Source organism: Somniosus microcephalus, chromosome 24 (assembly GCF_052327205.1).
Source record: "Somniosus microcephalus isolate GS21.2 chromosome 24, FLI_Smic_1.0, whole genome shotgun sequence".
Lineage (NCBI taxonomy): Eukaryota > Metazoa > Chordata > Chondrichthyes > Squaliformes > Somniosidae > Somniosus > Somniosus microcephalus.
In genome coordinates, this window is record NC_141010.1 from 3,857,408 (window position 1) to 3,871,794 (window position 14,387).

The following is a 14,387-nucleotide window of genomic DNA, read 5'->3' on the forward strand; positions in this document are numbered from 1 at the left end:
ACAGTCCTGATGATTCCTGGCAAAGGGTCTCACATTTCAGAATCCACTTCACATTCGGGATTTTCATTTATCAAAACTTCTAAAAAATATAGTAAAAAAAAACTACAGCTCGAGAGAGCATTTTACTTAATTCATTTTCCTCTCACTGGCTTGAAGACACTGACTCTCACTGGGGTACAGTTCCACAGACACTGACTCTCACTGGGGTACAATTCCACAGACACTGACTCTCACTGGGGTACAGTTCCACAGACACTGACTCTCACTGGGGTGCAGTTCCACAGACACTAACTCTCACTGGGGTACAGTTCCACAGACACTGACTCTCACTGGGGTACAGTTCCACAGATACTGACTCTCACTGGGGTACAGTTCCACAGACACTGACTCTCACTGGGGTACAATTCCACAGATACTGACTCTCACTGGGGTACAGTTCCACAGACACTGACTCTCACTGGGGTACAGTTCCACAGATACTGACTCTCACTGGGGTACAGTTCCAAAGACACCAACTCTCTCACTGGGGTACAGTTCCAGGCACTGACTCTCACTGGGTTACAGTTCCACAGTCACTGACCCTCAAAGGGGTACAGTTCCACAGACAGTGATTCTCACTGGGGTACAGTTCCACAGACACTGACCCTCACTGGGGTACAGTTCCACAGACAGTGAGTCTCACTGGGGTACAGTTCCACAGACACTGACCCTCAATGGGGTACAGTTCCACAGACACTGACCCTCAATGGGGTACAGTTCCACAGACACTGACTCTGTAACCCGTGCTGTACCTGCCCTGGGAGTGTTTGATGGGATGGTTGAGATGGCCTGAGCAGTGGGACTCCAGGTCTGAAGATCATGGACCACACTGGAGCCTGACGCTATGCTCAGAGTGAACGATGGTTAAAGTTGAGCAAACATTACTGAAACTCATTGGTTCCAGTGGATGAAGGGAGAGGAAATGTTGTTCAGTCTGTTATATAATCATCAACTAGCAAAGTGAAACACACAACAGACTCCCAACATTGTTTGAAACAAAGACTGGTGGTTTTATTTCACCAAGCTGTGTTGGGAGATCTCTGATAACGACTTTCCTTCAGGGGAGTGGGGTCCGGAATGGAAGGTGTTTTTGCTGGATTTACATCCACAGGAACTGTGGAAAATAGATGTGTCACACCACTGCAATGAGAGTGAGCTCCACAGTCTGTCACAGGGATAGAGGAGGCCTGGGCAACATCAGGGCCTAGAAATTCAGTTAGGGGCGCCCAGCTTGCCTGGGCGCCGGAATTACCGCTGCGCGCGGAGCCACTTGCGCCAGCGGGATATTCAGTTTCAGCGCCCCAAGTGGAAGCCGGCCGCTAAACAAGGCTTCCCGCGCCCCGCTTGGGGCGCTGAAACTGAATATCGGCGTGCAAAGTGCCGCTGCGCCACCCGCTGCGGCACGGCAGCCTGCGGTACTGCAGGCCTTCCTCCCACTGTTAAGGGGGAGGTGCCTGCAACAGCGCGATCCCCGCTCGCGAGTGCCGGCAAATGAGCCCGGCACCAAGGAGAAGTGCCGGGCTCTCTGGAAACAGCCGGCAATGCCGCGGGGGGGGGGGGGTTGTGTAGGAGGCCGGGGACGGAGGTGTGGGCAGGCGGCCGCCGAAAAAGCGGCCGGCCGCACCTCCACCTTAACTCGCCCCACTACCGGCACGGGTAGGCCCCGTGTACCGGTTGCTGTTTGCGGCCAGCGCGGAGGAGGCGGCAGCAACCAAATATGGCCAGCGGGGCGATAGCGGGGCGCTGCGCACACCGATGACGTCATCGGTGGCGGCGCAGCGCTAATGGCTACCGCCGCCATTAGCGCCCCGCTAAATATGGCGGTAGGTTTGCACAGTGGCGCAAAAGCCCTCTTTGGGCGCAAACTGGTGGCGCAGGCCACTGAATTTCTAGGCCCAGGTCTTTGCCAAGCCTGTTAGCTGAACCCTGCTGAGATCAGCTTGTGGAACATGATAGCGGTCAGGGTGGGAGTGAGATCAAATTTGAAGTAAATGAATCAGGAAACTGAACAATCATTCCAACTGTGCTGGGACATTATGGATCAGGGAAGTGATCACAGGCCAGTGTTTGCAGCGGCCCTCGCTGGACAGAACAGTTACAGAGAAAGCTCCACCAGGCAGCTCGCAGGTTTATCATTGCTTATGTATTAAAATGTCATAAATATCTACGGTCCTGTTTTTTGGAAGTTTTTTTTTCCGTTGTGTGTTATTGTCCGAGCAGAAAAGAAAATAGATTCAGTCGGTGATGAGAATTTAGAAGCCGTGGCCAGCCCTGGTCAGGGGGAGAAGTTGGTTGTGCTCTCTGTGTCAGTGGCGAAGGAGCCCCGCTTAGTGGTCACTGTTGACTTGATGTCGGCGTATTTCATCAGCTTCTTGGTGCTCACACAACCCATCTCCTTCATCAGCTTCAACAGGTCTTTGCGGAATTTCACACCAATGAAGGCGTAGAGGAACGGGTTGAGGCAACATCTGACATAGGCCAGGCTCTTGGTGACATCCAGGGCAATGTTCATGCGCTTGCTTAGGTCGCAGTTGGTGATGTTCATGTTGACATCGTTGATGGTGTCTAACAGCATGACACTGTTGTAAGGCAACTGGAACAGGAGAAACACCAGCACCACGGCAATGATCACCTTGATTGCTTTGTTCTTTTCAAAGTTCCTGGCCAAGAGCAGGGTCTTAATTATTACACAATAGCAGAAGAACATGACTGCAAAAGGGACAAAGAAACCCAAGGCCAACTGTGTGCCGGCAGTGAATATGATGGTGTTGTTGGTGAGGTGCATTTTGCACAGTTGGAATGGGCCACTTTTCTTCTCGTCACTGTAGAGGAACTCGGGCAGGGACAGGACGGTGGAGAGGACCCAGACACACACCGCCACGATCTTGCTGCAGTACACGGCCTTGGAGCGGTGTCGGTGAGCCGAGGCGGCCCGGACGATGGAGATGTACCTGTCGATGCTGATACACATGAGAAGCAGCATGCCGCTGAAGAAGCTCACACGGTACAGCACGTAGACCATCTTGCACATGATCGGCCCGAAGATCCAATGCTTGACCACATTCACGGCCCAGAACGGCAGGGTGACGAGGAACAGGAGGTCAGCTACGGCCAGGTTCAGGAGGTACACGTCAGTCATCGTCCGCAGCCGGTGGAAGTAGATGTAGGTGATCACCACCAGGCCATTCCCCAAGATGCCCAGCACGCAGATCACGAGGTACATGACAGGCAGGAAGGCCTCGCGGAAAGACCTGACATCCTCTTTCTGACACTGTTGAACATACGCACCATAGTCCACGTCCTTCTCCTCCTGATCATCAGACGAGTCCTCGTAATCAAAAGTATTGGTCTGCAAGTCAGTAGACTCCGTCATTGGAATCTGGGTGCAGAAGCTGAGCTGAAAGAGAGAATGGAGTCGGTTCAGGAACGCACACACATTAAACCGAACCACGGGAGTCAGTGTCTGTGGAACTGTACCCCAGTGAGCGTCAGTGTCTGTGGAACTGTACCCCAGTGAGAGTCAGTGTCTGTGGAACTGTACCCCAGTGAGAGTCAGTGTCTGTGGAACTGTACCCCAGTGAGAGTCAGTGTCTGTGGAACTGCACCCCAGTGAGAGTCAGTGTCTGTGGAACTGTACCCCAGTGAGAGTCAGTGCCTGTGGAACTGTACCCCAGTGAGAGTCAGTGTCTGTGGAACTGTACCACAGTGAGAGTCAGTGCCTGTGGAACTGTACCACAGTGAGAGTCAGTGTCTGTGGAACTGTACCCCAGTGAGAGTCAGTGTCTGTGGAACTGTACCCCAGTGAGAGTCAGTGTCTGTGGAACTGTACCCCAGTGAGAGTCAGTGTCTGTGGAACTGTACCACAGTGAGAGTCACTGTCTGTGGAACTGTACCCCAGTGAGAGTCAGTGTCTGTGGAACAGTACCCCAGTGAGAGTCAGTGTCTGTGGAAATGTACCCCAGTGAGAGTCAGTGTCTGTGGAACTGTACCCCAGTGAGAGTCAGTGTCTGTGGAACCTGTACCCCAGTGAGAGTCAGTGCCTGTGGAACTGTACCCCAGTGAGTGTCAGTGTCTGTGGAACTGTACCCCAGTGAGAGTCAGTGTCTGTGGAACTGTACCCCAGTGAGAGTCAGTGTCTGTGGAACTGTACCCCAGTGAGAGTCAGTGTCTGTGGAACTGTACCACAGTGAGAGTCAGTGTATGTGGAACTGTACCCCAGTGAGAGTCAGTGTCTGTGGAACTGTACACCAGTGAGAGTCAGTGTCTGTGGAACTGTACCCCAGTGAGAGTCAGTGTCTGTGGAACTGTACCCCAGTGAGAGTCAGTGTCTGTGGAACTGTACCCCAGTGAGAGTCAGTGTCTGTGGAACCTGTATCCCAGTGAGAGTCAGTGCCTGTGGAACTGTACCCCAGTGAGAGTCAGTGTCTGTGGAACTGTACCCCAGTGAGAGTCAGTGTCTGTGGAACTGTACCCCAGTGAGAGTCAGTGTCTGTGGAACCTGTATCCCAGTGAGAGTCAGTGCCTGTGGAACTGTACCCCAGTGAGAGTCAGTGCCTGTGGAACTGTACCCCAGTGAGAGTCAGTGTCTGTGGAACTGTACACCAGTGAGAGTCAGTGCCTGTGCAACTGTACCCCAGTGAGAGTCAGTGTCTGTGGAACTGTACCCCAGTGAGAGTCAGTGTCTGTGGAACTGTACCCCAGTGAGAGTCACTGTCTGTGGAACTGTACCCCAGTGAGAGTCAGTGTCTGTGGAACTGTACCACAGTGAGAGTCAGTGTCTGTGGAACTGTACCCCAGTGAGAGTCAGTGTCTGTGGAACTGTACCCCAGTGAGAGTCAGTGTCTGTGGAACTGTACCCCAGTGAGAGTCAGTGTCTGTGGAACTGTACCCCAGTGAGAGTCAGTGTCTGTGGAACCTGTATCCCAGTGAGAGTCAGTGCCTGTGGAACTGTACCCCAGTGAGTGTCAGTGTCTGTGGAACTGTACCCCAGTGAGAGTCAGTGCCTGTGGAACTGTACCCCAGTGAGAGTCAGTGTCTGTGGAACTGTACTCCAGTGAGAGTCAGTGTCTGTGGAACTGTACCACAGTGAGAGTCAGTGTCTGTGGAACTGTACCCCAGTGAGAGTCAGTGTCTGTGGAACTGTACACCAGTGAGAGTCAGTGTCTGTGGAACTGTACCCCAGTGAGAGTCAGTGGAACTGTACCCCAGTGAGAGTCAGTGTCTGTGGAACTGTACCCCAGTGAGAGTCAGTGTCTGTGGAACCTGTATCCCAGTGAGAGTCAGTGCCTGTAGAACTGTACCCCAGTGAGAGTCAGTGTCTGTGGAACTGCACCCCAGTGAGAGTCAGTGTCTGTGGAACAGTACCCCAGTGAGAGTCAGTGTCTGTGGAACCTGTAGCCCAGTGAGAGTCAGTGCCTGTGGAAATGTACCCCAGTGAGAGTCAGTGCCTGTGGAACTGTACCCCAGTGAGAGTCAGTGTCTGTGGAACTGTACACCAGTGAGAGTCAGTGCCTGTGGAACTGTACCCCAGTGAGAGTCAGTGTCTGTGGAACTGTACCCCAGTGAGAGTCAGTGACTGGTGAACTGTACCCCAGTGAGAGTCAGTGTCTGTGGAACTGTACCCCAGTGAGAGTCAGTGTCTGGTGAACTGTACCCCAGTGAGAGTCAGTGTCTGTGGAACTGTACCCCAGTGAGAGTCAGTGTCTGGTGAACTGTACCCCAGTGAGAGTCAGTGTCTGTGGAACTATACCCCAGTGAGACTCAGTGCCTGTGGAACTGTACCCCAGTGAGAGTTAGTGTCTGTGGAACTGTACCCCAGTGAGAGTCAGTGTCTGTGGAACTGTACCCCAGTGAGAGTCAGTGTCTGTGGAACTGTACCCCAGTGAGTGTCAGTGTCTGTGGAACTGTACCCCAGTGAGAGTCAGTCCCTGTGGAACTGTACCCCAGTGAGAGTCAGTGCCTGTGGAACTGTACCCCAGTGAGAGCCAGTGTCTGTAGAACTGTACCCCAGTGAGAGTCAGTGTCTGTGGAACTGTACCCCAGTGAGAGTCAATGTCTGTGGAACTGTACCCCAGTGAGAGTCAATGTCTGTGGAACTGTACCCCAGTGAGAGTCAGTGTCTGTGGAACTGTACCCCAGTGAGAGTCAGTGTCTGTGGAACTGTACCCCAGTGAGAGTCAGTGTCTGTGGAACTGTACCCCAGTGAGCATCAGTGCCCGTGGAACTGTGCCCCAGTGAGAGTCAATGTCTGTGGAACTGTACCCCAGTGAGAGTCAGTGTCTGTGGAACTGTACCCCAGTGAGAGTCAGTGTCTGTAGAACTGTACCCCAGTGAGAGTCAGTGTCTGTGGAACTGTACCCCAGTGAGAGTCAGTGTCTGTGGAACTGTACCCCAGTGAGAGTCAGTGTCTGTGGAACTGTACCCCAGTGAGAGTCAGTGTCTGTGGAACCTGTACCCCAGTGAGAGTCAGTGCCTGTGGAACTGTACCCCAGTGAGTGTCAGTGTCTGTGGAACTGTACCCCAGTGAGAGTCAGTGTCTGTGGAACTGTACCCCAGTGAGAGTCAGTGTCTGTGGAACTGTACCCCAGTGAGAGTCAGTGTCTGTGGAACTGTACCACAGTGAGAGTCAGTGTCTGTGGAACTGTACCCCAGTGAGAGTCAGTGTCTGTGGAACTGTACACCAGTGAGAGTCAGTGTCTGTGGAACTGTACCCCAGTGAGAGTCAGTGTCTGTGGAACTGTACCCCAGTGAGAGTCAGTGTCTGTGGAACTGTACCCCAGTGAGAGTCAGTGTCTGTGGAACCTGTATCCCAGTGAGAGTCAGTGCCTGTGGAACTGTACCCCAGTGAGAGTCAGTGTCTGTGGAACTGTACCCCAGTGAGAGTCAGTGTCTGTGGAACTGTACCCCAGTGAGAGTCAGTGTCTGTGGAACCTGTATCCCAGTGAGAGTCAGTGCCTGTGGAACTGTACCCCAGTGAGAGTCAGTGCCTGTGGAACTGTACCCCAGTGAGAGTCAGTGTCTGTGGAACTGTACCCCAGTGAGAGTCAGTGTCTGTGGAACCTGTATCCCAGTGAGAGTCAGTGCCTGTGGAACTGTACCCCAGTGAGAGTCAGTGCCTGTGGAACTGTACCCCAGTGAGAGTCACTGTCTGTGGAACTGTACCCCAGTGAGATTCAGTGTCTGTGGAACTGTACCACAGTGAGAGTCAGTGTCTGTGGAACTGTACCCCAGTGAGAGTCAGTGTCTGTGGAACTGTACCCCAGTGAGAGTCAGTGTCTGTGGAACTGTACCACAGTGAGAGTCAGTGTCTGTGGAACTGTACCCCAGTGAGAGTCAGTGTCTGTGGAACCTGTATCCCAGTGAGAGTCAGTGCCTGTGGAACTGTACCCCAGTGAGTGTCAGTGTCTGTGGAACTGTACCCCAGTGAGAGTCAGTGCCTGTGGAACTGTACCCCAGTGAGAGTCAGTGTCTGTGGAACTGTACCCCAGTGAGAGTCAGTGTCTGTGGAACTGTACCACAGTGAGAGTCAGTGTCTGTGGAACTGTACCCCAGTGAGAGTCAGTGTCTGTGGAACTGTACACCAGTGAGAGTCAGTGTCTGTGGAACTGTACCCCAGTGAGAGTCAGTGTCTGTGGAACTGTACCCCAGTGAGAGTCAGTGTCTGTGGAACTGTACCCCAGTGAGAGTCAGTGTCTGTGGAACCTGTATCCCAGTGAGAGTCAGTGCCTGTAGAACTGTACCCCAGTGAGAGTCAGTGTCTGTGGAACTGCACCCCAGTGAGAGTCAGTGTCTGTGGAACAGTACCCCAGTGAGAGTCAGTGTCTGTGGAACCTGTAGCCCAGTGAGAGTCAGTGCCTGTGGAACTGTACCCCAGTGAGAGTCAGTGCCTGTGGAACTGTACCCCAGTGAGAGTCAGTGTCTGTGGAACTGTACACCAGTGAGAGTCAGTGCCTGTGGAACTGTACCCCAGTGAGAGTCAGTGTCTGTGGAACTGTACCCCAGTGAGAGTCAGTGACTGGTGAACTGTACCCCAGTGAGAGTCAGTGTCTGTGGAACTGTACCCCAGTGAGAGTCAGTGTCTGTGGAACTGTACCCCAGTGAGAGTCAGTGTCTGTGGAACTGTACCCCAGTGAGAGTCAGTGTCTGTGGAACTGTACCCCAGTGAGAGTCAGTGTCTGGTGAACTGTACCCCAGTGAGAGTCAGTGTCTGTGGAACTATACACCAGTGAGAGTCAGTGTCTGGTGAACTATACCCCAGTGAGAGTCAGTGTCTGTGGAACTGTACCCCAGTGAGAGTCAGTGTCTGTGGAACTGTACCCCAGTGAGAGTCAGTGTCTGGTGAACTGTACCACAGTGAGAGTCAGTGTCTGTGGAACTGTACCCCAGTGAGAGTCAGTGTCTGGTGAACTGTACCCCAGTGAGAGTCAGTGTCTGTGGAACTATACCCCAGTGAGAGTCAGTGCCTGTGGAACTGTACCCCAGTGAGAGTTAGTGTCTGTGGAACTGTACCCCAGTGAGAGTCAGTGTCTGTGGAACTGTACCCCAGTGAGAGTCAGTGTCTGTGGAACTGTACCCCAGTGAGTGTCAGTGTCTGTGGAACTGTACCCCAGTGAGAGTCAGTGTCTGTGGAACTGTACCCCAGTGAGAGTCAGTGTCTGTGGAACTGTACCCCAGTGAGAGTCAGTGTCTGTGGAACTGTACCCCAGTGAGAGTCAGTGTCTGTGGAACTGTACCCCAGTGAGAGTCAGTGTCTGTGGAACCTGTATCCCAGTGAGAGTCAGTGCCTGTGGAACTGTACCCCAGTGAGTGTCAGTGTCTGTGGAACTGTACCCCAGTGAGAGTCAGTGCCTGTGGAACTGTACCCCAGTGAGAGTCAGTGTCTGTGGAACTGTACTCCAGTGAGAGTCAGTGTCTGTGGAACTGTACCACAGTGAGAGTCAGTGTCTGTGGAACTGTACCCCAGTGAGAGTCAGTGTCTGTGGAACTGTACACCAGTGAGAGTCAGTGTCTGTGGAACTGTACCCCAGTGAGAGTCAGTGGAACTGTACCCCAGTGAGAGTCAGTGTCTGTGGAACTGTACCCCAGTGAGAGTCAGTGTCTGTGGAACCTGTATCCCAGTGAGAGTCAGTGCCTGTAGAACTGTACCCCAGTGAGAGTCAGTGTCTGTGGAACTGCACCCCAGTGAGAGTCAGTGTCTGTGGAACAGTACCCCAGTGAGAGTCAGTGTCTGTGGAACCTGTAGCCCAGTGAGAGTCAGTGCCTGTGGAAATGTACCCCAGTGAGAGTCAGTGCCTGTGGAACTGTACCCCAGTGAGAGTCAGTGTCTGTGGAACTGTACACCAGTGAGAGTCAGTGCCTGTGGAACTGTACCCCAGTGAGAGTCAGTGTCTGTGGAACTGTACCCCAGTGAGAGTCAGTGACTGGTGAACTGTACCCCAGTGAGAGTCAGTGTCTGTGGAACTGTACCCCAGTGAGAGTCAGTGTCTGGTGAACTGTACCCCAGTGAGAGTCAGTGTCTGTGGAACTGTACCCCAGTGAGAGTCAGTGTCTGGTGAACTGTACCCCAGTGAGAGTCAGTGTCTGTGGAACTATACCCCAGTGAGACTCAGTGCCTGTGGAACTGTACCCCAGTGAGAGTTAGTGTCTGTGGAACTGTACCCCAGTGAGAGTCAGTGTCTGTGGAACTGTACCCCAGTGAGAGTCAGTGTCTGTGGAACTGTACCCCAGTGAGTGTCAGTGTCTGTGGAACTGTACCCCAGTGAGAGTCAGTCCCTGTGGAACTGTACCCCAGTGAGAGTCAGTGCCTGTGGAACTGTACCCCAGTGAGAGCCAGTGTCTGTAGAACTGTACCCCAGTGAGAGTCAGTGTCTGTGGAACTGTACCCCAGTGAGAGTCAATGTCTGTGGAACTGTACCCCAGTGAGAGTCAATGTCTGTGGAACTGTACCCCAGTGAGAGTCAGTGTCTGTGGAACTGTACCCCAGTGAGAGTCAGTGTCTGTGGAACTGTACCCCAGTGAGAGTCAGTGTCTGTGGAACTGTACCCCAGTGAGCATCAGTGCCCGTGGAACTGTGCCCCAGTGAGAGTCAATGTCTGTGGAACTGTACCCCAGTGAGAGTCAGTGTCTGTGGAACTGTACCCCAGTGAGAGTCAGTGTCTGTAGAACTGTACCCCAGTGAGAGTCAGTGTCTGTGGAACTGTACCCCAGTGAGAGTCAGTGTCTGTGGAACTGTACCCCAGTGAGAGTCAGTGTCTGTGGAACTGTACCCCAGTGAGAGTCAGTGTCTGTGGAACCTGTACCCCAGTGAGAGTCAGTGCCTGTGGAACTGTACCCCAGTGAGTGTCAGTGTCTGTGGAACTGTACCCCAGTGAGAGTCAGTGTCTGTGGAACTGTACCCCAGTGAGAGTCAGTGTCTGTGGAACTGTACCCCAGTGAGAGTCAGTGTCTGTGGAACTGTACCACAGTGAGAGTCAGTGTCTGTGGAACTGTACCCCAGTGAGAGTCAGTGTCTGTGGAACTGTACACCAGTGAGAGTCAGTGTCTGTGGAACTGTACCCCAGTGAGAGTCAGTGTCTGTGGAACTGTACCCCAGTGAGAGTCAGTGTCTGTGGAACTGTACCCCAGTGAGAGTCAGTGTCTGTGGAACCTGTATCCCAGTGAGAGTCAGTGCCTGTGGAACTGTACCCCAGTGAGAGTCAGTGTCTGTGGAACTGTACCCCAGTGAGAGTCAGTGTCTGTGGAACTGTACCCCAGTGAGAGTCAGTGTCTGTGGAACCTGTATCCCAGTGAGAGTCAGTGCCTGTGGAACTGTACCCCAGTGAGAGTCAGTGCCTGTGGAACTGTACCCCAGTGAGAGTCAGTGTCTGTGGAACTGTACCCCAGTGAGAGTCAGTGTCTGTGGAACCTGTATCCCAGTGAGAGTCAGTGCCTGTGGAACTGTACCCCAGTGAGAGTCAGTGCCTGTGGAACTGTACCCCAGTGAGAGTCACTGTCTGTGGAACTGTACCCCAGTGAGATTCAGTGTCTGTGGAACTGTACCACAGTGAGAGTCAGTGTCTGTGGAACTGTACCCCAGTGAGAGTCAGTGTCTGTGGAACTGTACCCCAGTGAGAGTCAGTGTCTGTGGAACTGTACCACAGTGAGAGTCAGTGTCTGTGGAACTGTACCCCAGTGAGAGTCAGTGTCTGTGGAACCTGTATCCCAGTGAGAGTCAGTGCCTGTGGAACTGTACCCCAGTGAGTGTCAGTGTCTGTGGAACTGTACCCCAGTGAGAGTCAGTGCCTGTGGAACTGTACCCCAGTGAGAGTCAGTGTCTGTGGAACTGTACCCCAGTGAGAGTCAGTGTCTGTGGAACTGTACCACAGTGAGAGTCAGTGTCTGTGGAACTGTACCCCAGTGAGAGTCAGTGTCTGTGGAACTGTACACCAGTGAGAGTCAGTGTCTGTGGAACTGTACCCCAGTGAGAGTCAGTGTCTGTGGAACTGTACCCCAGTGAGAGTCAGTGTCTGTGGAACTGTACCCCAGTGAGAGTCAGTGTCTGTGGAACCTGTATCCCAGTGAGAGTCAGTGCCTGTAGAACTGTACCCCAGTGAGAGTCAGTGTCTGTGGAACTGCACCCCAGTGAGAGTCAGTGTCTGTGGAACAGTACCCCAGTGAGAGTCAGTGTCTGTGGAACCTGTAGCCCAGTGAGAGTCAGTGCCTGTGGAACTGTACCCCAGTGAGAGTCAGTGCCTGTGGAACTGTACCCCAGTGAGAGTCAGTGTCTGTGGAACTGTACACCAGTGAGAGTCAGTGCCTGTGGAACTGTACCCCAGTGAGAGTCAGTGTCTGTGGAACTGTACCCCAGTGAGAGTCAGTGACTGGTGAACTGTACCCCAGTGAGAGTCAGTGTCTGTGGAACTGTACCCCAGTGAGAGTCAGTGTCTGTGGAACTGTACCCCAGTGAGAGTCAGTGTCTGTGGAACTGTACCCCAGTGAGAGTCAGTGTCTGTGGAACTGTACCCCAGTGAGAGTCAGTGTCTGGTGAACTGTACCCCAGTGAGAGTCAGTGTCTGTGGAACTATACGCCAGTGAGAGTCAGTGTCTGGTGAACTATACCCCAGTGAGAGTCAGTGTCTGTGGAACTGTACCCCAGTGAGAGTCAGTGTCTGTGGAACTGTACCCCAGTGAGAGTCAGTGTCTGGTGAACTGTACCACAGTGAGAGTCAGTGTCTGTGGAACTGTACCCCAGTGAGAGTCAGTGTCTGGTGAACTGTACCCCAGTGAGAGTCAGTGTCTGTGGAACTATACCCCAGTGAGAGTCAGTGCCTGTGGAACTGTACCCCAGTGAGAGTTAGTGTCTGTGGAACTGTACCCCAGTGAGAGTCAGTGTCTGTGGAACTGTACCCCAGTGAGAGTCAGTGTCTGTGGAACTGTACCCCAGTGAGTGTCAGTGTCTGTGGAACTGTACCCCAGTGAGAGTCAGTGCCTGTGGAACTGTACCCCAGTGAGAGCCAGTGTCTGTAGAACTGTCCCCCAGTGAGAGTCAGTGTCTGTGGAACTGTACCCCAGTGAGAGTCAATGTCTGTGGAACTGTACCCCAGTGAGAGTCAATGTCTGTGGAACTGTACCCCAGTGAGAGTCAGTGTCTGTGGAACTGTACCCCAGTGAGAGTCAGTGTCTGTGGAACTGTACCCCAGTGAGAGTCAGTGTCTGTGGAACTGTACCCCAGTGAGCATCAGTGCCCGTGGAACTGTGCCCCAGTGAGAGTCAATGTCTGTGGAACTGCACCCCAGTGAGAGTCAGTGTCTGTGGAACTGTACCCCAGTGAGAGTCAGTGTCTGTAGAACTGTACCCCAGTGAGAGTCAGTGTCTGTGGAACTGTACCCCAGTGAGAGTCAGTGTCTGTGGAACTGTACCCCAGTGAGAGTCAGTGTCTGTGGAACTGTACCCCAGTGAGAGTCAGTGTCTGTGGAACTGTACCCCAGTGAGAGTCAGTGTCTGTGGAACTGTACCCCAGTGAGAGTCAGTGCCCGTGGAACTGTACCCCAGTGAGAGTCAGTGTCTGTGGAACTGTACCCCAGTGAGAGTCAGTGCCCGTGGAACTGTGCCCCAGTGAGAGTCAGTGTCTGTGGAACTGTACCCCAGTGAGAGTCAGTGTCTGTGGAACTGTACCCCAGTGAGAGTCAGTGCCCGTGGAACTGTGCCCCAGTGAGAGTCAGTGTCTGTGGAACTGTACCCCAGTGAGAGTCAGTGCCCGTGGAACTGTACCCCAGTGAGAGTCAGTGTGTGTGGAACTGTACCCCAGTGAGAGTCAGTGTCTGTGGAACTGTACCCCAGTGAGAGTCAGTGTCTGTGGAACTGTACCCCAGTGAGAGTCAGTGTCTGTGGAACTGTACCCCAGTGAGAGTCAGTGTCTGTGGAACTGTACCCCAGTGAGAGTCAGTGCCCGTGGAACCGTACCCCAGTGAGAGTCAGTGTCTGTGGAACTGTACCCCAGTGAGAGTCAGTGTCTGTGGAACTGTACCCCAGTGAGAGTCAGTGTCTGTGGAACTGTACCCCAGTGAGAGTCGGTGTCTGTGGAACTGTGCCCCAGTGAGAGTCAGTGTCTGTGGAACTGTACCGCAGTGAGAGTCAGTGTCTGTGGAACTGTACCCCAGTGAGAGTCAGTGTCTGTGGAACTGTTCCCCAGTGAGAGTCAGTGTCTGTGGAACTGTACCCCAGTGTGAGTCAGTGTCTGTGGAACTGTTCCCCAGTGAGAGTCAGTGTCTGTGGAACTGTACCCCAGTGAGAGTCAGTGTCTGTGGAACTGTACCCCAGTGAGAGTCAGTGTCTGTGGAACTGTTCCCCAGTGAGAGTCAGTGTCTGTGGAACTGTACCCCAGTGAGAGTCAGTGTCTGTGGAACTGTACCCCAGTGAGAGTCAGTGTCTGTGGAACTGTACCCCAGTGAGAGTCAGTGCCCGTGGAACCGTACCCCAGTGAGAGTTAGTGTCTGTGGAACTGTACCCCAGTGAGAGTCAGTGTCTGTGGAACTGTACCCCAGTGAGAGTCAGTGTCTGTGGAACTGTACCCCAGTGAGAGTCAGTGTCTGTGGAACTGTGCCCCAGTGAGAGTCAGTGTCTGTGGAACTGTACCCCAGTGAGAGTCAGTGTCTGTGGAACTGTACCCCAGTGAGAGTCAGTGTCTGTGGAACTGTTCCCCAGTGAGAGTCAGTGTCTGTGGAACTGTACCCCAGTGAGAGTCAGTGTCTGTGGAACTGTACCCCAGTGAGAGTCAGTGTCTGTGGAACTGTACCCCAGTGAGAGTCAGTGTCTGTGGAACTCTACCCCAGTGAGAGTCAATGTCTGTGGAACTGTACCCCAGTGAGAGT

At 53.2% G+C, this 14,387-nt stretch overlaps 1 protein-coding gene across 1 annotated transcript in view; it reads right to left on the minus strand.

Annotated features, from left to right (window-relative positions):
• LOC147100964 (C-C chemokine receptor type 7-like) overlaps nucleotides 1-14,387 on the minus strand; it is a 43,509-nt gene that overhangs the window by 831 nt on the left and 28,291 nt on the right. The window contains exon 3 of the mRNA XM_085966075.1: nucleotides 1-3,436. This exon is cut by the window's left edge and continues 831 nt beyond it. Within this exon, the coding sequence (XP_085822201.1) occupies nucleotides 2,315-3,436 (1,122 nt within the window). The 3' untranslated portion in view covers nucleotides 1-2,314. The remainder of the gene's footprint in view (nucleotides 3,437-14,387) is intronic.